Raw genomic sequence first — 21,528 nt, 5'->3', positions numbered from 1 at the left:
TTCTCATTCTTGTAAAAACTCACAGAAGAGTTTCCAACTCAACTTCTTTAAAGCCTTAGTATTAAATCCGTAATTGAATCTTTTATGTACTAGCAGTCTCCAGCCACAGTGCTTTTCATACAGCACTAAAATGTCCACAGGTAGGCTGAAGATTTCACCTACACTTTGTTTTGTTTTATAACTGGCAGGCTCAGGTAATTGATATATGAATGGGTGCTAAGGAGAAGTGAAATGTATAATACTTTCTTCTCACCTACTGTCACGTTCTCATATATCAAAGGCTTGAGTCGAGCCAAAAGAATTTCATGGCGCAGGAATGTGAATTGTGTAGTTAGTCTCTGAGTGCTGCATTCAGATCCTAAGATACAAAAGTTTTAGGTTTATTTCCTTGTTCATGTGTAATTTTTTACAGTGTGCAATCTTTAACCGTCTCATATTCTTTAGCGAACATTTCAGAGAGATTCTTCTTCTATGCAGTGGCTAAACAAATATCTAATATTTTAAGGAAAAGCACTTCACTTCAAGTAGAGTTACAACTTACATAACAACTGACTTGAGTGCTCTTACACATGACACTTCTTTGGTCATTTTACTGTGCAACTCATCCTGCTCACAGGTTCAGTCACACAGTCTAGGTTTTGTTTTGTCTTTTTACCAACATATGCAATGTTTTCTTAACTTGAGCACATAAGGAGAGAGGAAGATTTCTTTAGTCATCGTCATCATTGTCAGTGATAAACTGCAAACAAATATTCATAGAAGTTTTTGCATGCTAGAATTTATTGTTTGTTGGACTTTCTGTTTAGGAGAGTGGGTTGATTGATGGACAACACACACTGTCAAGACAGTAAAAGTATATCTGAACAGAAAATTACAGAAACTGACTTCCCCAGAGCCCAGAGCTCAACATTTTTGAAGCAGTGTGAGATCATCTTGACAGAGAATGAAAGAAAGGGCGACAAAAGAACTGCATTCAATGTCCTTCAAGAAGTCTGGAGAACTAATTCTAAAGACTACTTAAAAATTAAAAGAAAGTTTACCTGAGAGAGTTCAGGCTGTGTTAAAGAATAAAGGTTCAAGTGTATTAGAACTATACAAGCTCTGTTTTTGACTTTTGTCCTGTATTTCTATGTATGCTTGCACTTGTTTCACTGCAATTTCTGAGAAAAATATATTTTAAAAAAAGACTTTTACACAGTGATGTAAGTCTTTACCAATAATGATAACCCAGGAAATCAGGAGAGAAAATAAAATATAATTGTAACTGACAGGCATCAAAAATTAAATTGAATTGAACTGAAAGCCTTTATTGTCATTATGCACAGTATAATGAGATTTAAAACAGCTCCATAAAAGTGTACAAGTGCTTAGCATATTATAAAAAACTATACAATAATATAACAATACACATAGTATAAATACACAGCACAACCAGAGAATAATGACATGGACAATTTGAGCACCGACAATTTTAAGCACAGACATAAGTTCATGCTAGAGTCCAAGGAGCATCAGAATGAGCACTCTAACGGTGCAGTGGTCAGTGCAGATATTTCAGTGCAAATTACTTTTGTGCAAGGTTGAGTTGAGTATGGTGAAGAAGCTATCCCTTAGTCTGTTTGTTCTGGCCCATATGGATCTGAAGCGCCAGCCAGAGGCCAGCAGGTTAAAAAGATGGTAGCCAACGTGGGTGATATCCTTAAAGATGTTTCTGCCCCTCCTGAAACAACTGAAGTTATAGATGGTAGACAAGGAGAGCAGAGGCCAACTGATGATTTTTTGTGCTGTGTTTACCAACCTCTGCATCTCTTCCTGTCTGCCTCCGTGGAGCTGGCGTGCCACACGGCATAGGTCAGCAGGCTCTCGACGATGGATATGTAGAAGGTCACCAGCAGTGGGGTGTTTAGTTGCTCCTTCCTGAGCACCCTTAGGAAATGTAGCCACTGCTGGGCCTTCTTGACTAGCACAGTGGTGTTTACTGACCAGGAGAGATCTGCAGAGATGTGGATGCCAAGGAATTTGAAGGATTGCACTCGCTCACCCCTGTGATCAGCCCCAACACCGTTGTGTCATCAGCAAATTTAACAATGATGTCCTCTGGGTGGGCAGGACTGCACTCAGATGTGTAGAGGGAGTTAGTACACAGCCCTGGGGACAGCCGGTGCTGAGAGTGTGGGAGGAGGAGAGGCGAGGATCCAGTTTCCCCCGCTGGGATCTGTTGACCAAAAAGTCCTTTATCCAAGAGCAGGTGGGTGGCAGGAGCCCGAGGTTGGGTAACTTGGTGATCAAAATGTCCGGTATTATTGTGTTGAAGGCTGAGCTGAAGTCAGTGAAGAACATTCTGACATAGCTCTCCTGTTGCTCCAGGTGACTCAGTATTTGTTTGGAGAGCAATGGCTATGGTGTCTTTGGTGGATCTGTTAGTCTGATATGCAAATTGGTGTGAGTCCAGAGCGGGGGGAGACAGGTTCTGATGTGCCCCGGAACCAGTTTCGTGAAGCACTTGGTGATGGCAGGGGTTAGCGCAATTGGACGGCAGTCATTGAGACTGGTTGTGGGTGACTTTTTAGGAATGGGGATGATTATGGCAGATTTCAAGCAGGTGAAATGTTTCAGAGACAGGTTGAAGAAGATGCCAGTGAAGACCTGTGCTAGCTGCTTGGCACATGCCTTGAGCACCTTCCCAGGTACTCCATCAGGACCTGCAGCCTTCCTGGGGTTCACTGCACATGCCTCACATCCTGTGTCTCAAGAGTCAGTGGGGGGTTGCTAGAGTCTGGTGTGGGTTGTGGTGGTTGTTGGAATGGTGTGGCTGAGTGCAGTGTTTGAGACTCAAAACGGGCAAAAAAGCTGTTCAGCTCCTCTGCTAGCCCTGCATCTGAGTGTCACAGGACAGGTGTCACAGGACATCCTTTGTTGGTAATAGTCTGTATGCCCCTCCACACCTGTCTGGGGTCGTTAAGATGTTCCTCTATTCTCCTCTTGTATTCTGATTTGGCAGTACTGATGCCCCTCCTCATGTTATCTCAAGCGGAGTTGTACAATGCCCTGTCACCTGTCCCGAAGGCTGTATAAAAATTACAAAACATCGGCTGGACAAAAAGAACAAACCATGGGTTTAGGATTTGTTTGAAAATCTATTAAAGCTGAAACTCAGATATTAAAAATAAAGACATGAAGACTTACTGCAGCTGAAATTTTGAATAACAAAAACTCTTTGTGGCCTTCAGAGATTAGGATTTTAATACAATACTCAGAGAACAACCACACTATTCACAGTCCTGAACCACGGAATTATTTTGGCTCGAATAAATATTTGATATATGAGAAGGTGATAATGGGTGAGAAGGACTACAGATGTCATGCTGTTGACATGTGCTAGGGGTTTGAGCTGTTATTGAAAAAGTTAAGAAAAAAACCCACCAACAATAAAAACGCACTTGCACAATGAGGCCAGCAGAGGGAGACTTAAACAAAAGAGTAAACATAAGTTTAGGTTCAGGGTCACTCCCTTTGAGCTGTCAGGCCCATAGTGAGTAAACACACAATTAAAAAACGCACTGGAAATTTTAAAAAAATCCGGCAAATAGTAGAAATTATTTTATTACTACTACTATTTTGATTATTATTGTTATTACTTATTTTTTCCGACAAGTTAAAATTTTTAAGTTACCACGTTTTATATTTATATTGTATTTTTTTAATCATCGTTTAATTATGAAGTGTTTTATTTCTTCATATTGAAAAAAAAAATATTTGCGATTTTAAACAGTCGTGTAGTCTCTCTGGAGGAGCCACCATATCGGACCTGGACTACCTTTCCGGTTTCTGTGCGTGTTGCAGGTCACTCCCTCCTCCGTACTGTCAGCAGCTCTTTACGCGCTTCAAACTTGGTAGTCGCACTCAGCTGGTCTCCTTCCCACCTTTCGTTTTCTCGGATTTTTTGAGTTTTTAAACGACCTACTGTTTTTAAGTCATGTGTTAATGCCTTTGTCGCGGCGGCTTTCCACCGGGAGGAGTTATCGTGTTTGCTTCGCCTCCAGTTGAAGAGAAGCGCGGAGGAAATGTCCAGCTGAGGACTGGAAATCCTGAAAACTACAGGGCCTGTTTTTGTAATGATTGATCAATGCTTCGATAATGGCGCAAAAGGTGGGTTTGACAACTTTCCTGGGCTTCTCTTAAAGCCCCAGCTCGACTACGCTGGCTTCTTGGGTTCCCCCTGGAGCTTGTTTTTCACCAATACTGAGGGCTGTAGACTTGAACAGTCAGAAGTGTAGTTTCTCGCAATAGTTTTACAGTGAAGACTTCACTCGGTGAGCTTTGCATTAAGACTGAAAGCATTTAGGGAGTCTGCTTTAAAAGCGTTATGGCCGCTTGTCGCACATCTGTATGCGCTCAGTGAGAAACGAATGCTTTTGCGATACATGGAAAATGTGTCTCATTAACGAAGTGTCTTGTGACATTTTACTACCTTTCCACTGTGGGTCATAGCTGCCTCCGCGGAATTCTGGGAAATGCAGTCTTTTCTCAAAACACTGTTCGTACCATATATGTGACTACTGTTTACCTTAGGTGAGGACTACAGGGCCATAAATGTAGCTGCAGCACTGTAAACACGATAATTTTGCTCATAGTATTGTTCGCATTTGGACCTAATGAGTGTTCTTTTAGGGGTACCGGAAATGGTACGTGAAGCAGAGTGTGTATAAAGATAAACCGTACGTAAAACTAAGAAGTTAAATATCCCCTCTACTCTAGATATGGTTTATGATATGCAAAAAATCCTACTGAGAATAATAACACAGGTCTGCTTTTTATTTTAGGAAATCCTTAATAAAATAAAATAACTGGTGTTAATAAAAAATGCAGCAGTCAGCACAGTAAAAAACATATGTGAGGGACCAACGACAGAACGACCTGATAATTCAGTTTGATTTTTTTTAAAGATCATCAGCAGACATGAAAACATTTATTGTCATTTTCTGGTATGATGCTTCTGTTCAAAAACCTCATCCAGCTTCCTGGACTGCAGGGTGGTGGTTGGTGGACACTGAAACAAATGTTATTTTGATGGCTTCCTAATAGCCTTGCATTCCATGTCGATGGTTAATGAACAATTTCGGGTTTGTGCTTATTTAACTTACAACATACTGGAAAGGTTTCCGTCTACTGTCTCAAATTCATCCATGAGTATAGATGAATAGATAGATGCGTGTGTGTGTGTGTGTGTGTGTGTGTGTGTGTGTGTGTGTGTGTGTGTGTGTGTGTGAGTGTGTGTGAGTGAGCTTCTCTGGGGCCATGGAGAAATGACAGATTAGTACATGTGGGTCACTGTGAGAGACCTTGTTGGCTCCTGTATTAAGCTGAACTGGGTAACGTTGTGGGTCTGCCCGTGTTTTGGTTGATGCAAGAATTTAGTTGAGAGTAAGCATACTATACCAAGAACAAGTTTGGCCTGTTTCACTATGGCCTCATATAAGTCTGAAGTTTGTTAATCAGTTATCTAGTAAACCTTAGAACTTTTTTTTTTTGTTGTTGTCTGCAGGCACAGGTTTTATACGACTTCACTGCTGAGCCTGGAAACAATGAGTTGTCAGTGAAAGAAGGCGAGACAATTACTATCACCAATCAGGTAAATGATACAAACACTGCTCTACTTTCCATCTGTTTAGCATCAGGGGTAAAGTCTCACGCTCTCAGCTGTAAAGAAGCTGTCTAGATGTGACGTATACGATATAAGTTTTTAATTCAGTGTGTGTGTGGGTTTTTTTTTTTTTTTTGCATCTGCCTGTAATCATTAAATCATAAAACTTGCTTGTGTTGTGGATACCATCATTTTTTAATTACTTTGCCTACAACAACATTGCATACATTAGTCCAGGATCAAATGTTTAGTGCAGATCTTCCAATTTAAAAACAAAAAACTTAAAGCACATGACCTCACGTGTGTCACAAATGTGGACAAAAGAAGGAAGGACAAGAGGTGAAAAAAAACCCCAGAAAGCAAACATGATGTCATTGCTGCTAGCCACAAACAGTTCAAAGGTCACTGGTTAAGTGAACTACATAGTTTTCCAATCGATGTCTGTGTCATGGCTATCAGGACTCAGCGTATCAGAACTTTTATTTTTCATCAACTTCACTGAAGAGGAATTTGTCTCAGGTGTGTACATACCTGGCTTACCTGTTTATTTCTTTTTTGCTTGGTACTAAACATTTAAATGATGTTTAAATGGTAAGCTCGAGATCTGACTCACAATGAGTCAAATCCAAGTGTGACTGATAAACAATCTGTTGGGTTCCCACAGGTGACATGTAGTTTTTGTGTATAGGCTATTGCATATGTACAAGTTTTTACTGAGCCTGTTTTAGTTACCATACAGCTTCCCTTAAAAATGTAAGGTACAGGATAAAGTTCTTGCAGGACAGCTTTGTAAGCAGTGAAGATATTAATCAGAGCAATTAAAAAAGAAAAAAAAAGAAAAAGTAAAGGATACATATGTTGCCACAATAGACACAAACACAAAAAATAAGCAGGAGGCTACCAGACCTTTAAAATATAAATAGGGAATTGAAGATGATGCAAATGCTTCGACGGTATTAACATTAAGAAAACATAACTCAAATATATAAATAAAGTTTCACACACTATTGAGCAGAGAGAAAAATATAGAGATAATATAGTGTCTTTAAAGGAAAGGCCCCGTCATCTGTTAAATCTATCTGGAGTATTTGGTTTATGGGTAAGTGATTCTTCCATTTGTATATAAAATAACTTCTCCTTAATCCAGTGCGCAAAGGTAAGTGGAGAGTTAGACTTCCAAGTTAAAAGTACACGTTTTGTCTGCGGGTCGAGCAGGACTGAAAAAAATGTGCGAGCTTCATATCAGCCAAGCAACATTTGTTGCATTGAAAGGATATTTTTAAGGAAAGATGTGGTTCTCTTTGGATTTGTAGTAATACGACCTGTGCATGAAAAGTAAATCAGAAGCCGTTCAGAAGCTATGTGCTACATTATTACCTTCGTCTTCAGTTTTTGGCATTGATGTTACTTAAAATATTACACAAATATGTGGCATTTAAAGAAGTAGTAGTCGGAGAGAAACATTGTAGACAAAACATTTTGTACTTTGAAATACCTAAGTACATGCCTTGTATTTTTTTTTTCCTGTAACTAATATGCAGCTGGGTCTCTCTTTCAGAGTATTGGAGGTGGCTGGGTGGAAGCACAGAACTCAAGAGGGGAGGTGGGACTGGTTCCTGAAGACTACATTGAAGTGAGTTATATTGTGTCTGTTGATGTGAAGAGTATGGAGGAGATGCCAGCAGAGCTTTCAAACCCCATAGAATATTCAAAGAGACTTTACTTCACATAAAATTAAGCAAGAAAAAAACGAAACGAAAACAAAACATTCTGTACCGAGGTCATGATGTACCGTGGGTGCAGTGGAACATTAATCAGCTAGACATTTCATAGACACCTCGTCACAGACAAAGATGCATCTGCATACTGTGGTGCCATCTCTTACGTGAAACTAAAGTCACAACAGGATGTGCCTCATTCAGGGTTTTGCTGATTTGGGTGTTTGTGTGTGCGTGCGCGGGTGTATGGCTTGAGCCAGTAACTCTGACTTCATGTGGAGGATATGATTCACTCTGAAGAAATTTACAGACACAGAAAGAGTTGTTTAAAACTAAAGTCTGTGATGTTAACAACTTAACATCACTGTAAACACTTACCACACAAGAGCTAATGATTGTATGTGAGGGTGAGAGGCATTGATATTAAACATCTGCTTAACTTTGCAAATTTTGGTGGGTGCGTGCTTGTTTGTCTGACCTCGAGTTACCTCCCCAGCTGCTCCCGGACTGTTTTGATTCTGTGTCCAAATCATATAAAACCCACAGATGACAATTGCACTTGTAGCTTATGTAATGCCTCATGAAAAACACCAGAACTCAGTCTGTTTTTCAATCACACTGCTGTTTTTTGGAAAGATTGAGAAAATTAAAACCCTGTTTCGCAAAGCCACGAGTGAAAAATGAGACGATCACATTACCGCATGAGGATGCACCTTTAAAATTCATTAGATCACGCTGGAATGTCTGGATCTGATCGCTAATGGGATTTTTTTTTCTCTCTTCCATTGTCTTTTTTCTTTTTTCTTTTTTCTTGATTTGCAGCTCAATAAGCAGTTTTCTGTGTTCCCATCAGCTGCAGCACCTACTCCAAGTTTAGGAAATGTTGCAGCTTCAGACCTGTCCTTCTTTGATGCATATGCACCTGCATCAACACCTGCACAAAACCAGGTAATGCGTTCAGCCAGTGAAGATTTCTCAATTTCACAAGTCTAGTGCAATGCTGGGTAAGTAGGTGTACAAAATATAGAGCGGTGCACCTGGCGTGCTTCCATTCTCCCCTTCAAAAATGATATATGCTAGGGTTACGCTACAGAAAACAATCAAAAAGCAGAAGTGAGCGATGGCAAAAATGTATTGACGTTAATGCATCCCGTCAACCCCAGAGATGCAGAAGTGAGACCAGCTGGTGTGGGAGATATTAATCTTTGTCATGTCATTTTTAAACGATATGCAGTCCACCAAAATCTTCAGTTAGCAGGCAGGAAGTTCCACAATAGTGAACATACTGCTGGATCAGTAAAAATATGTTGCGGCTCAGCAAGTGAGGTAAAGCAGGAAATGTGTCGGCTATTGTTCCTCTGACACATCTATATCACTTTAACAAAAAGCCCTGCACAGTGTATACTGTCACATCTGGCGCTTTGTGATGATGTCACCTTTGTTTCCCCCTCCCCGTCCCCTCAAGGTGGATGCTGGGGGCTTGAGTCCCCAGCCGGAAACCCCCGACACCCCAGTTTCCCCCTACCTTTCGTCCCCTGATGAGGTAACCGTGAGTTTGGGGTGGTGGGAGTGGCCTAAAAGCATGAACCCAAGCCCTCCCGCCCTCACTCATTCTTTGCCCAAGCGATCCTCTCTGATTGGTCTGCTTTGGCAAATTCCCCTGCAACCCTTACTGCCTGCAAAAAGCATGATCTCAACTTCTCCATTCACCTTGCACTTCAGCACAAGACAAGACATTCCACCAATCAGCACCCACACACTGTTAAAAAAAGAAAAGAAAAACCATATGAATCGGTGGTAAAAGAGTTCATGATCCCCACATGTATTTTACTAATCACACTGACAAATCATCCGGCCAGAACACACGCTTGTACCACAAATCATGATGAAAATTATGCAAATATCAGTAATAATCACTTTTTTAAGTGCTGCTCTGTAATGAGAAGTATAAGAGCTGCAAAATTTAAAAGCACATGCTCTTAGTGTTGTTCCTCAATGCACTTGCTTGTTAATGTCATTTGAGTAGTTTGCCTGTTTATTTTTTTCAGTGATTTGTTTTTTTTTAACCTACAGAAGAGAAACACACAACAGCAGTGTTTTTGCATGCCTTCGAGTTGTTAGGATTGTGTATATGCCTGCCTTGCAAGCATGGCATGCTGCATTTTGAGCATTTTTAAATGCTGTAAAAACAAAAATAGGTTGTGTAAAAACACAAATGGAAGTTTTTGTATGCAAGCATGTGCCTCTTTCTCCAGATTATCGGGTATTATTTTGATCTTTTCAGTTAACCCTTCTCTACAGCAGCTCACTCACTGCCGGGCTGATTTATCTCTCAGCAGATTCCCTCAGAGAAGCCTGGTCCTCATCAAATGTTTGGAAAAGGATGTTGTTTTGAAACTACTGTCAACTTCTCATTAAACAGACTCCAAACAGGACTGGACTTGACTCTGCACCATCTCTTCTTCTCGCGTTTGATCTGTTATTACCGCCCGTCGTCCATTCCTCACAAGTTCTGTTTCACTCTTGCAGGCTACTAATGGTAATGATCCGTGGTCGGCGTGGAACGCGGACCCATCAGGGGACTCCACCAACAACTGGGCATCTAATCCAGAGGGCACACAGACTGGGAAGAGCGCTCCTGACCCCTGGGCCCCTGTATCACATGGTCACCCTCAGGCTTACCAAGGCCCAGGTAAAAAAACAAAAAAAAAAAAAAACCCAGATAGCTTCAGGAACCATGGTTGTCCTATTGTTAGAAGTATAATGTAAACCTTTTATTATCATAAAAATCACTGTAATATCTTTTGATAGTTTGAAATTTCAACTTTTTCTTTTGTAGCAATACTCGCATGCTACTGTGTTTATGTCATTCTGAAGTATGTAAGCTTCATTTTCACTGCAATTTTTAACGTCTTAATTAGAGGTGGGAATCACCATACATCCCACGATACGATATTATCACAATACTTAACGCACGATACGATATTATTGCAATTTTTTTAAATATTTTGCGATATTCAGATTCTGTACATAAAGGTAAACTTTACCAATATTCATTTTATCTAATATCAAAGTCTCACACTCAGTCTTTCTCTCATTTCAGTTTTATTGTTGATAAACTGAACGGTTTGTATTACAGTCTAGTCCAACTTAACTGAACGCAACCATCTGGTACAATTATAGCTATTCTGAACTATGCAATTTATGAAAACTATGCAGCCCCTTCAGCAACTGAAGAATTTGAAAGTAAATTAAAACAAAATATAATTTTACATTAAATAAAAAAGTTTTAAACTTAATTAAAATAAAACATGTCTTAAATTAAAATAAGTAAACTCTCATGTTTATTGCTGCAAAAAAAAAGTTAAACACATTTGGACAGTGAAGGAATGTCAGGATTCTTGCTCAGAAAAAGGATCAACATGCTCTGAAGTCAGAGCACAAAAACGTTTTTTGTAACAAAATATCGATTTCTGCTGTCCCTGTATCGATACATTATTAGCAAACAAAATATCACAATACTACACAGTATCGATTTTTTCCCCCACCCCTAGTCTTAATGTGGTTACAGGAAAGGTAAAGTCATGCAATGGTTTTGGCTCATCACACTACCTCGTGAAACAGTTTAGCTCACTCTTTACTTGTTAAACTGTTCTTCTGCATAAGCTGTACTGTATATATGGCTGCAGGGGAGGGAGCAGTCCTACAAACACGAGTGACTTCAGAGTCCCTCGCACTTAATGCATCAAACAGCCAGGCTCACGTTGTTTTGTTGCAATCACATTGGTTGATGTGATAAAGGTTGTTGCTTCAAACAGCCTTTGGTGCTTTTTAGTGATTCTGCATGAGTTTTTGAGCTCGGCTGGTTAAAGGTGTTTGAATTACAAACAGACAACAACTTGCGAGTTTGAGAATGCCTCTGTGGTAATACAAAAGATAAATTAAGCTTTGTGTTAAATTTTTGAGTCATGCTTGCTATCAAGTGTTTTGTTTTTGAATCATGCTTTCTGAAAAGCTCATTTTTAGATATGCAAGTGAGGCATTATGTGTTTAATTTAGCATATTTTTTCAGACCATTGGATAACATGGTGTTTAAAGTTCTTTAACTGTTGTTGCGACAAATTGATATACCAAGTGTTTTTATTACTCCACAAATCACAAACTGCTGTCAGTAGTTGGAAAAAGTCCATTGACTCTTTGTTTTCAGTGATAAGATGTTCAAGAGGTCAGGCTTTTTATATATGGAAAAAGTCCTACTGTGAAAAAAGTGCTACTGAAATAAGGATTTCTGGCTGAGTGTATGAGGAAAAATGAATAATATGTGATTTAGGAAGAACACCCAGATGTATATTTTGGATGTTTCTTTTCCCGTGTGGTGAGAAATAGATGTTATGGAAACAAATCTTAAAATTGCAATTATGATTTTTCATTGAGCAGCCAGTGAAAGGTGTTTGCGTCATATATATCCTGTCCTTCATGTTATCTGATATGAACAGAAATGCATGCTATGTACAGTAGAACCTGTAATCTTGAACTCCACATACTGTATTTGAAAATACTACGTGACTCAGATTTTCACAGATTTGCAGTGACTGTAACTCCTCGATGTGGTTTTTCTTACTTGTGCAGTCCCGCCACAGAGAGAAGCTCCAGCACGGGGACAGAACGGTCAAATCATGATTCTGTTTTCTCTAGACTGTGGAAAATTGTGCCTCACTCATGACTCAGAAGGATAAATTACTTGAGCTGCTTTTTAAATTCTTCACTTTCTTTTGTAAAAAAAAAATAGTACATTGGAAAAATGGTCAGAGGGGAAATTAACAGACTTTTCCTCTGTTTCTCTCTTGCTAAAGACATCTACCCATATCCTTACCTTATTGATTACACAGGTATTCCGTTTATTGCTTTTTGGAAGCCTGTTGCTCATTTTTGTGTGTGGACTGCCAATAATATGAAGAAAGAAACATTTCTTTTAAAGCATGTGTGTACAGTTTGAGACTAACAATATTATCTTTGTATAAGAGGAGGTTGGAGGAGCTTTGTTAGACGCCCTGCACAGATAGAGATCAGTAACTAAACAGAGATATAGTTTTCAGTTATAGACTTTGGTGAGTGGTGCAGGAATAAACTTTTAAACATTTGTAGATTTATACAAGAACACTTTTGGCAGGACTACCTTTGCTGCCTTTCTTAATCGTTTACCTTTATGGCATTTTAAATTTACAGATAGATAGCGGAGGAGAATGGCTGAGGCTGTGGCTTACTAGCAGGTTAAATATACCCCAAGTGTTTACCCCTAGTTGGTCAACTCGCTTTGGAGCAGGTGGCAGACCACGGCAGCACATTTGCTTTGCCTTTTGTAGTGTTTCGTTTTCAGTTTGATTGTGATCCGATTGCAGTAAAAAGGAGTTGAACTGGGTCTGAGCTCGTCCTCCTGTGCTTGTCTGTGGGGGTTGGAGCAGTAGCGTTATCAGCAGTGAACAGGCACACATACACAACACACATATCTCAACTAACTGATCAGACACAAGGACACATATATTTAAAAAAACAAAAATGAAAATTAATGAGTAAATGTGATTTGGCAGGCCAACATGGAGGTAGAATGAAAGTTGCTGTAATTTATGGGGTATTTTTGTGTATTTTCTTTGCTGTTTTATCCAGTGTGATTTGTTAGTATAATATGATATTTTACATGCCAGTTCCAGTTTTAACTAAGTTATTATATAGTCTCCAAGTTTGGCTTTGAAAGGCAGTGTTGGAACAGTGCAGCTATATGTATATGTGGAAATGTTTTCTCTTACCGCCTGCTGCCTGATTCAGACTTTCATGGTCTGGTTAGCACCAATCCTAACAAATCATGCTCAGCCCTTTTTTGCTTTGAACTGTGTCAATGCATTTGAAGCCTGCTTTGAAATGAAGTGTGCAGCTTCTGACAAAAGCAATGATCTAGATATCATGTCTGGTTCAGTATGCATGCACTATTTTCACAAATGAGACGTACTGAAGGACAAATTTAAGCTTTGCAGTGTGCAATATTTTTAGCCATTTAATTGAAAACGACAGTGATGATGCTTAAAATCTTAAAGCATGAGAACCATTTATAGATTTGCATTGCTTCTGATATAGATGTGTGCTGCATGCCCTCATGCTCAAACAACTGACACCTCTATCTCAAGAAAAATCTGTTATGTTATATTTAGACCCACACTAAGTAAAGCTCAGTGAAGCATTAAGGTGTGAATTTTCACACAACTCTTATAGTAGGAACATCTATAAATGTAGTATAATAGTTGTACACAGTGCTTTTTTTTTGTGTATGTGATCTGAAAACAACTTGGTGTACACGAATCTTACCTCAGGGGCAGAGGATGACGAGTGGGACGATGAATGGGATGACATGAAATCCACTGGTTATGCTGAGTCAGAAGCCGGAGAAAGTGGAGCACTGCAGAGGGGCGGATCACATGCAACTTCAATGAAAATCTCCCTCAACAAGTAAGAGTTAATAAGTCAGTAATGTGCCTGGCTTCAAATCAGCTTTTAACATAAAATAAGCTGCACTGTACAGTTTGAGCTGCTGATCAGAGTTTGGACAGCAGAATTTACTTCAGCCAAAGTGTGTTCAGGCTCTTACTGTAGATAATAATAAACTGAGTTGCAGCAGCACAGAGTAATCTTGTTCTAATGACGGTAACATCGTATCAAATAACTGCTCTACACAAGACTAATCGGGAAATTTTGTCTTGTGTCTTTGAGCAGGTTCCCTGGGTTCTCCAAGTCGGGTCCGGAGCTTTACCTCCTTTGCAAGCAGCTTGTAAAGGGCAAAGACAGGCTTCCAATTTATGTAGGTCATCTCCAAAAATGTTTTTTTTTGTGTTTTTCTTTAGTTCTGTTAGAACATCAACATGCGTCTTATTAAGTTATTACACAGAAGTCACCAGTCATAATTAAAAACCTATGGCTAAATTATTTCTGTAGAGATATTTGCCTTTATATAAAGTAGTATTGTAGCATCTTTTGCCAGCTCGCCATATGTTTGTCTGGCGCAGTAGACTTCTGAACCTTCATGTTTTGTGCTCAGACGGGAGAAGTTGGTCCAGTGTGGTCTTACCCAGAAGCCCAGCTAGACTGTGTTGTAGCTGATCCCAAAAAAGGCTCAAAGATGTATGGCCTCAAGAGCTACATTGAGTACCAAGTCACACCCAGTGTAAGTATCCAAGAGCTATTTTTTAGGTTATCAAATCAACTAAATGCACTAAGCTAATCTTTAGACGCATAAATAAATATAAGGAGGACTGAAATGTATATCTTTACTTCCTTTAATGGAAGCTGTACTTTTTTTCCCCCTGGCATGCAGACCACAAACCGGCCCGTCAATCACAGATATAAACACTTTGACTGGTTGTATGAAAGGCTTCTGGAAAAATTTGGGTCAGCCATTCCCATCCCTTCTTTACCAGATAAGCAGGTTACAGGTAGGTAACTAGCCAATAAATGCGTATGGCTGAATATATTTATTTTTTCCGTTCTTTATGCATTGATCTCTTTTAAAAGGCCGTTTCGAGGAAGAGTTTATTAAGATGCGTATGGAGCGGTTACAGGGTTGGATGACCAGGATGTGCAGGCACCCCGTTATTTCCAGCAGTGAAGTATTTCAGCTTTTCGTCACCTACAAGGATGAGAAGGTAAACTGATACATCCACTTCCCATCTTTTAAGGTCTTTGAGTATGTGTTCTAAGACTGTGTTGCTGAAATCAGTCTTACACGAATGATTTGGGGTGTCAGTTAGTTATTTAAAGCTAATGTAACAAAATAATATGGAATATGTAACTACAGAATAACTAGCTATTGTCAGTTGACTGAGGTGACATGTGTCCATGTTGGTGTACAACTAAAAAGGTACTCTTGGCTGAGCCCTTATTTCCCAAGCGATGGATCTGCATGTTTGATTTGGCACAGATTTTGCACTGGATGCCCTTCCTGACACAATCCTCCCATTCATCCAGGATTGGGACCTCCGCACAGGAAGGCATCACCTTGTGGTGCTGTTTAGCAGTTGCATTTAATCAGTTAATTGCTCACAGATGTAAATTCTAGACTAGACAGACAGCCTAACTAGCAAAAACTAATTAAAACCATGCAGAAACAGCTGGATATGGACTCCCATAGTTGTCCGGTTGCCCAGCCTTCTGTATGGAAGTCTTGTCTCTGGAAAGGCATGAAGGAATTTCTTTAACATTGTCATAAATATTAATTGTGCCCCAAATGAACTGAATTTGCCGGTTATGATTTTGACCATAACTTGTAATAATTAGCGTAATAATTATCAACACCAGACTGAAATGTCTGTTCAAAAAGTGCAAACTCAGCTTCAGTTTGATTTTTTTAAAGTATCGCAGAAACCCTTTTCCGGCCACGACTATAAACTGCAAAGCAGTAGCAAACAACCGCAGGAAGTTAATTCTACTTTCTTTCAGCCAAATGTTGCAGATCAAAACTAAGATTGTTATTACTAATAGTTTAGGGTTGGGGCTTATTTTGTGGCATTAATTATTTCTTTTTTAATTAAAACAATTGATTGTTACAGGACTGGAAGATGGGCAAGAGAAAAGCAGAGAAGGATGAGACGGTAGGAGTGATGATCTTCTCCACAATTGAGCCTGAAGCTCCAGACCTGGACCTGATAGAAGTGTGAGTTTTACCAAGAGAAACTATAGCACCGAAAAGTGTTTATGTAACTTGTGTGTAGTACTGTATTGCGTAATTCATGCCAGTGGTGTTCCTCATTCACAGAGAACAGAAATGTGAGCAGTTTAGCAGGTTTACCAAATCCATGGATGACGGGGTGAAGGAAATCCTCACAGTGGGGCATGAACATTGGAAGAGATGCACAGGCCGTATGTTCACACTGCACTCGAGCTAAATAAGTGTTTAGCACGCCTAGGCCACACCTTAAGTCTGTGCTGTAATTACTATTTACATTAAATGTTCATTATTCTGAATATTTTGTCAACTTAGAAAGATGGGGGGAAAAATGTCTTTGTTACTTTGTTCATTTGTTTTACCATAGCTCTGCCCAAAGAGTATCAGAGAATCGGCAAAGCCTTCCAAAACCTTTCCTCTGTCTTCACCAGCAGCGGATACCAAGGTACGGAGTACAAATATCGATTCAGCGTCATGTGTAATTTGGAACACTTGAGGCATTTTCCTGGGTGTAAGGTGTTCTGTGTTTGTCACACCGTTGTCTCGGGTTACAGCTGAAGACATCTGGAGCAATCAGAGCTATGCTGTAATTTGTTATGTGGACTTTGGTTTTGAAATCGAGTGTTCGTTATTGACTGTTGGGAAACAGTAGGATGTATTTTAACGGTGTTTCTCGCTGCAGGTGAGTCAGCCCTAACCGATGCCATGACAGCAGCTGGGAAGACATACGAAGAGATAGCTCAGCTGGTTGCAGAGCAGGTACGTACTTTGACCTCTGCTGTAAAATAATCTAATGTGACTGCTATTAAAAGTAAGAGAAATGTGTCTACCCTTACTTTTCCTCTTGTGATTATGTCTGAAAACTCACACACACACAAAACCCCACCCCTCTCCATAAAGAGAGAGGGGTGGGGCAACTTCTTTCTGTGGCCATTATCTGTGTTCACTGCATGTCTCAATATCTGTGAGCATTTCCCAGTTCCCCTGTTGCTGACCTCTTTAACCCAGCGTCCTGCTCGTCAGTTTCTATCTGTGCAGGAAGAGGCTTACGGCAAACTTATTCCTTGTGCTTCCTTAGTTTTGCTTTGACTCGTGTATCAATGTGGCTTTTTTGTTTTTTTTGACTGAATGACCCGATGAGTGTGCAAAGTAATAAAGTCCATTCTTGGCCTTTTTGATGTCCCAGCAGCTTCCAGAGGAAGGATTTGTCTGGTAAGCTCGTCCTGCTCCAGGCAGACTTTGTTAGTGATTTGGTAGAATTCTGATTTTAGTTGAATGAAACCTGTGATGCGGTTTAGTGTTGGAGAAATACGATCACTAGACACGGATTCATCTCAGGGCACAAAAGGAACCAGTCCAATTTATCTGATGTTATCCAAAATGGATGCAAACAGCACAATAACGTCAATAGCGTGCAAAGGAATTGGCACTACAATTTAAAATGATAGTTTGGCTAAATATTTTGTTTTTATTTCTGTGCCATCTCATCCCAGTGTGTCTCCCTGTTGGATGTTCCTCTGAATACATGATGTTTTATATATAGTACTGCTATTTAAAAAAAAAAAAAAAAAACTACACTGAATTATGGCTTCATTGTATTTTCTCTTATCTGGCTCTTGCATTCCTTCCTGTTTTACTTTCTTCTATTTTTAAGTACTGGTGACTTTTACCTTTTTACATTTATATTCATGTTTGTGTCTATTTTTGTTTTCTCTCAGCCCAAGAAAGACCTCCACCATCTCATGGAGACCAACAATGAATACAAAGGACTACTTGGATGTTTTCCAGATACCATTGGAGTCCATAAGGTACACTAACACCCATGCCACAGGAAATGGGCTGGAATGTGATAATTTGCCGTTATGGGGTATCTGATAGGAACAGAGGTGCTGTGTGTTCCACAATATAGATAGTACAGACATCATACCAACATCTTCCTTTATTTACACATATACACACAGCCCCACATGCTAACACATACACTTTCAACCTTCAACTACAGTATAACGATACCTGTTTAAAATATGTCACCGCCTCTATATCACTACTGCACCTTTACAATATATGTCAAGTGTTTAAGTTAATTATTATCCCTTTTCTTTGCCTAAGATTACAAAAAACTTGGGAATGTGTATGCACACACATTTTGCATGTACAGTCTTTTTGAGGGACCCAGTGCTTTTTTTAAGTACTTTCTAAGTAATATAGAAGAAAATTGCCTATGCACTCCATACTAATTTGTGAGCAATTTCTGTTTTTCATAGTTATTATCATTGCAAAGTGAAAACTCTGAAGCCCCCGACTGTTGATGTCTGGGACCTGTACTATTTGCAGAAATCACTATAGCGGAACTTCCCAAAACTGGTCAACACACACTCAAACAATCTACGATAGGGTAAAAATAGCACAGCAGGGGAAAAACATGCATATCTGATTTTTGGTTGTACTGTCCCTTTTATCAGATAGAAGCAAAAATTAACAAGTAGCAGTGTGTGCATATTATTATACAAGGTTTAAATAGTCTAACTAAAGTGCCTTATGTTTACTTTTGGTCCCTGCAGGCAGCCATAGACAAAGTGAAGGAGGGTGACAAGCTGGTAGCCGCCAGTAAAATTACTCAGCAGGACAAAGTCACCATGGCTAAACGTGCCAGCACCATGTCTTACGCATTACAAGGTACAGCACGGTCACAGATAATGAAGTAATTTGCTTTATCGCTGCATGCAGGCTGATCACCGTGGTTTCTCTTGTCTTGTGCTGCAGCTGAAATGAACCATTTCCATAGCAACCGTATCTATGACTACAACAGGGTCATGCAGTTGTACCTGGAGGAGCAAGTCAAATTTTACGAGACGGTAAAGGCATTTTAATAGAGCATTTCTCACAGTAAATTTGACTGTGAAACAGTTTGTCCTTTTCACTTCCTTATTACCTGGAAAGAAAGTAGTTTCATACCAAAGTGACGATATGAAGGCGTCACATGACCTTTTTGTATTAATGCTCGTTTGTCTTCCTCTGCACCCCCCCCACCCCCCCACCCCCAGATCGCAGCGAAGCTGAGACAAGCGCACAGTCAGTTCACTACAATGTGAAAGCGGCCGCTGGCTGTCTTGCACTAAGAGACGAGAAGATTTAAACCAGCTCAAGATCCAAAATAATTTTGCTTATTTTGCATTTTTCAACCCCTGTCCTCACTTCTGTTTTTCTCTTACCTCATCTCCTCTTTTTACAACTCATCCCAACAGTCCCTGCTTTGCGGTATCCGCTACTTCGATGTTAAAGAGTACGAACGACATCTGAAAAGGCTTCAAGAGTGACAGCAGCTGTACTTCTTAACACAGACAGGGGGAAAAAAATCCATGTTGTAGTTATAGTGGCAATGAAATCAAACCCTGGCAATTCTTTAACGTGATACAGTTTGTTTTTTTTTTGTTTTTTTGTACAGCTTCACGTGCAAACATAACCATCTATCTCAAGGTAACGCTCTGCAGCTTTTCACTTTTATTCCATGTTAATAGTCATATAGGAAAGGACGCCAAATACCAAAGCTATTCTCCGCTCTGCCAATAAGGACAGCCAGGATATATTCAAGCTTTACTGTAGGTTCATTTGAATAATTTTGTTACCATATATAGTATTTATATGTAAAAAGAAATTTACACTATTGTTAGCAGAAGCATTCCTTTAAGGATTCAAATCTTGAAAGAGTTAGCAAAGGCAGTGTGTACGTCCTCCCTGTGTGTGACCGCCACTCGCAGCTCCCAGCTCCCCTTCATCCCACACTTCCTCAAAAGCGAACAGGAAGCTCCACCTTCTTCCTGTTTTCCCTTTTGAGAAAAATCGAAATGGTCAACCTGGTTGGCACCCCAAAGGTCCTGCGTACTCACACACTGCAGTTTGCATTTTAAGAAAAAGAATCTGGAATGAGTCTTTTTTTTTTCTATTCTTTTTTTTCTTTTCTTTTCTGTTCTGTTCTTTTTTTCTTTTTTAAAACGTTTAAACTAAAAGTCATTGGATCAGTGCTTCCCTGCCACACTAGTTAACTTTCTCTCAGTACTTTGAAAGAATATTTGCCATTGTTTGACGCAGTCATTGTGTTTGACATGATGGTACAAGAATAAAGTCATCTGTAAGAATTCGTACTATTAGAGGAGTTTGGAAGAGCCATGAATTATATGTTCTTGTTTTTGCTTATCACCGCCCAGTTTTCAAATCAATCTCTAATCTTGTTCACTCTTTGTTAGAAAATATAAATTCTACTGCACCTATCAGGGGTTTCTTGTAATTGATATATTATGTATAGAACTATTTGCAATACACATGTCATTTAAAAAGAAGCAAAAATTCAGTTTGATTTATTAAACAATGATTTGTACTCATTAGGATGTCATTTATTGCGTGTGTGTGTCTTTGTGTGTTTTGAAAGAGCCCTCATCTTGTTCTCTGACTCGGAGGGGACGGCACACTACGCACCCGGATTTCCTCACACTAAAGCCTTTATTCGCTGCAGCAGATTCTTGCGTAGATATGGACAGGAATGGGAATGAGCTGGCAGCTTGTGTGAAGAGTGCATTTTGTGAATTCTTGTTGTGAAGGAAGTGAAAGAGCCCTTTTTACCCTGCTCTCATTTCACGCTGCCATCAGGTGCAGTTGTTCATGTAGGCCACAGTGGCTATATGAATAGATCTTATCAAATGGAATCACCCGCAGTGTGTTTATTGCTTCACAAGACCATATAGAAAGCTTGCAGAATTATTTTCCAGTTTTTGCAAGAATTTGAACTGATAATTTGCAATCCCGAGGCTTTTTGGGAATATATCTGCTAAACACATACCATATTATCATACTATAGTAACATGAAATGCTAATGGACTGTGGAAACCCCAGGTTTAAATCAATACGATGTAAGTAACTAACACAGATAATGTGTAGAATGATTATACAGCAATGAATGCCATTCTATTAAAAAAAGATGTCTATGGTCATGCATAACTTACGAGGCATAGAAAGTGCTGTGCATTTAGTACTCAGTGCTTTAAAGTGCCAACTGTAGGAGTCTGAGTCCCGCACAGTCTAATTTCCAACTCACATGAGCTACATCCTGCTCATGTGCTCAGCTGCACATTTGCTGCTCAGTACTACCTCTTTCTGGCACCATGGCCACAGAGACTGATTTGATTGTGTCACTTTTATATGGCATGTGGTGTGAGAACAAACACTTGGCAATTACATTATTTTATTTTATTTTTTGCTGTAATTACTGCATCCCCCCCCCCCCCCCCCCAAAAAAAAAGAAGTGTAAGTATTCATAACTGTGTTATTGACAGCTTTTAATAGGCACATACAGTGCTGTCACTTAAAGCTGACAAAGTCATGTAATGTCTCTTCTAACTCCATATAACACTATTGCATGCTATACAGAATGTTTGGCATGAAGGTATAAAGCATTATAAAGTTCT

General features: G+C 39.6%; 1 protein-coding gene across 6 annotated transcripts; it reads left to right on the top strand.

Moving 5' to 3' along the window:
- Positions 1–3,826: 3,826 nt before the first annotated feature.
- snx9b (sorting nexin 9b) lies at positions 3,827–20,761 on the top strand. 6 transcript variants are annotated; one of them, XM_035910484.2, is made up of 20 exons: positions 3,827–4,149; positions 5,546–5,632; positions 7,203–7,277; positions 8,185–8,310; positions 8,828–8,905; positions 9,892–10,054; positions 12,216–12,251; positions 13,725–13,860; positions 14,122–14,209; positions 14,447–14,572; positions 14,723–14,840; positions 14,920–15,050; positions 15,954–16,057; positions 16,160–16,263; positions 16,437–16,514; positions 16,752–16,828; positions 17,788–17,877; positions 18,631–18,745; positions 18,833–18,924; positions 19,114–20,761. In XM_035910484.2, the coding sequence occupies exons 1-20, from the start codon at positions 4,138–4,140 to the stop codon at positions 19,159–19,161; spliced, it is 1,884 nt and encodes a 627-aa protein (XP_035766377.1). In that variant the 5' UTR covers positions 3,827–4,137; the 3' UTR covers positions 19,162–20,761. The 6 variants fall into 6 exon arrangements, with proteins under 6 accessions (XP_035766377.1, XP_035766379.1, XP_035766382.1 ...); XM_035910486.2 differs by having other exon boundaries at positions 3,828–4,149; positions 14,125–14,209; XM_035910489.2 differs by lacking the exon at positions 8,828–8,905 and having other exon boundaries at positions 3,828–4,149.
- The last annotated feature ends 767 nt before the right edge of the window (positions 20,762–21,528 follow it).

This window comes from Neolamprologus brichardi, chromosome 15 (assembly GCF_056152115.1).
Source record: "Neolamprologus brichardi isolate AB-2024 chromosome 15, ASM5615211v1, whole genome shotgun sequence".
Lineage (NCBI taxonomy): Eukaryota > Metazoa > Chordata > Actinopteri > Cichliformes > Cichlidae > Neolamprologus > Neolamprologus brichardi.
This window is presented reverse-complemented; position numbering and strand designations above follow the sequence as displayed.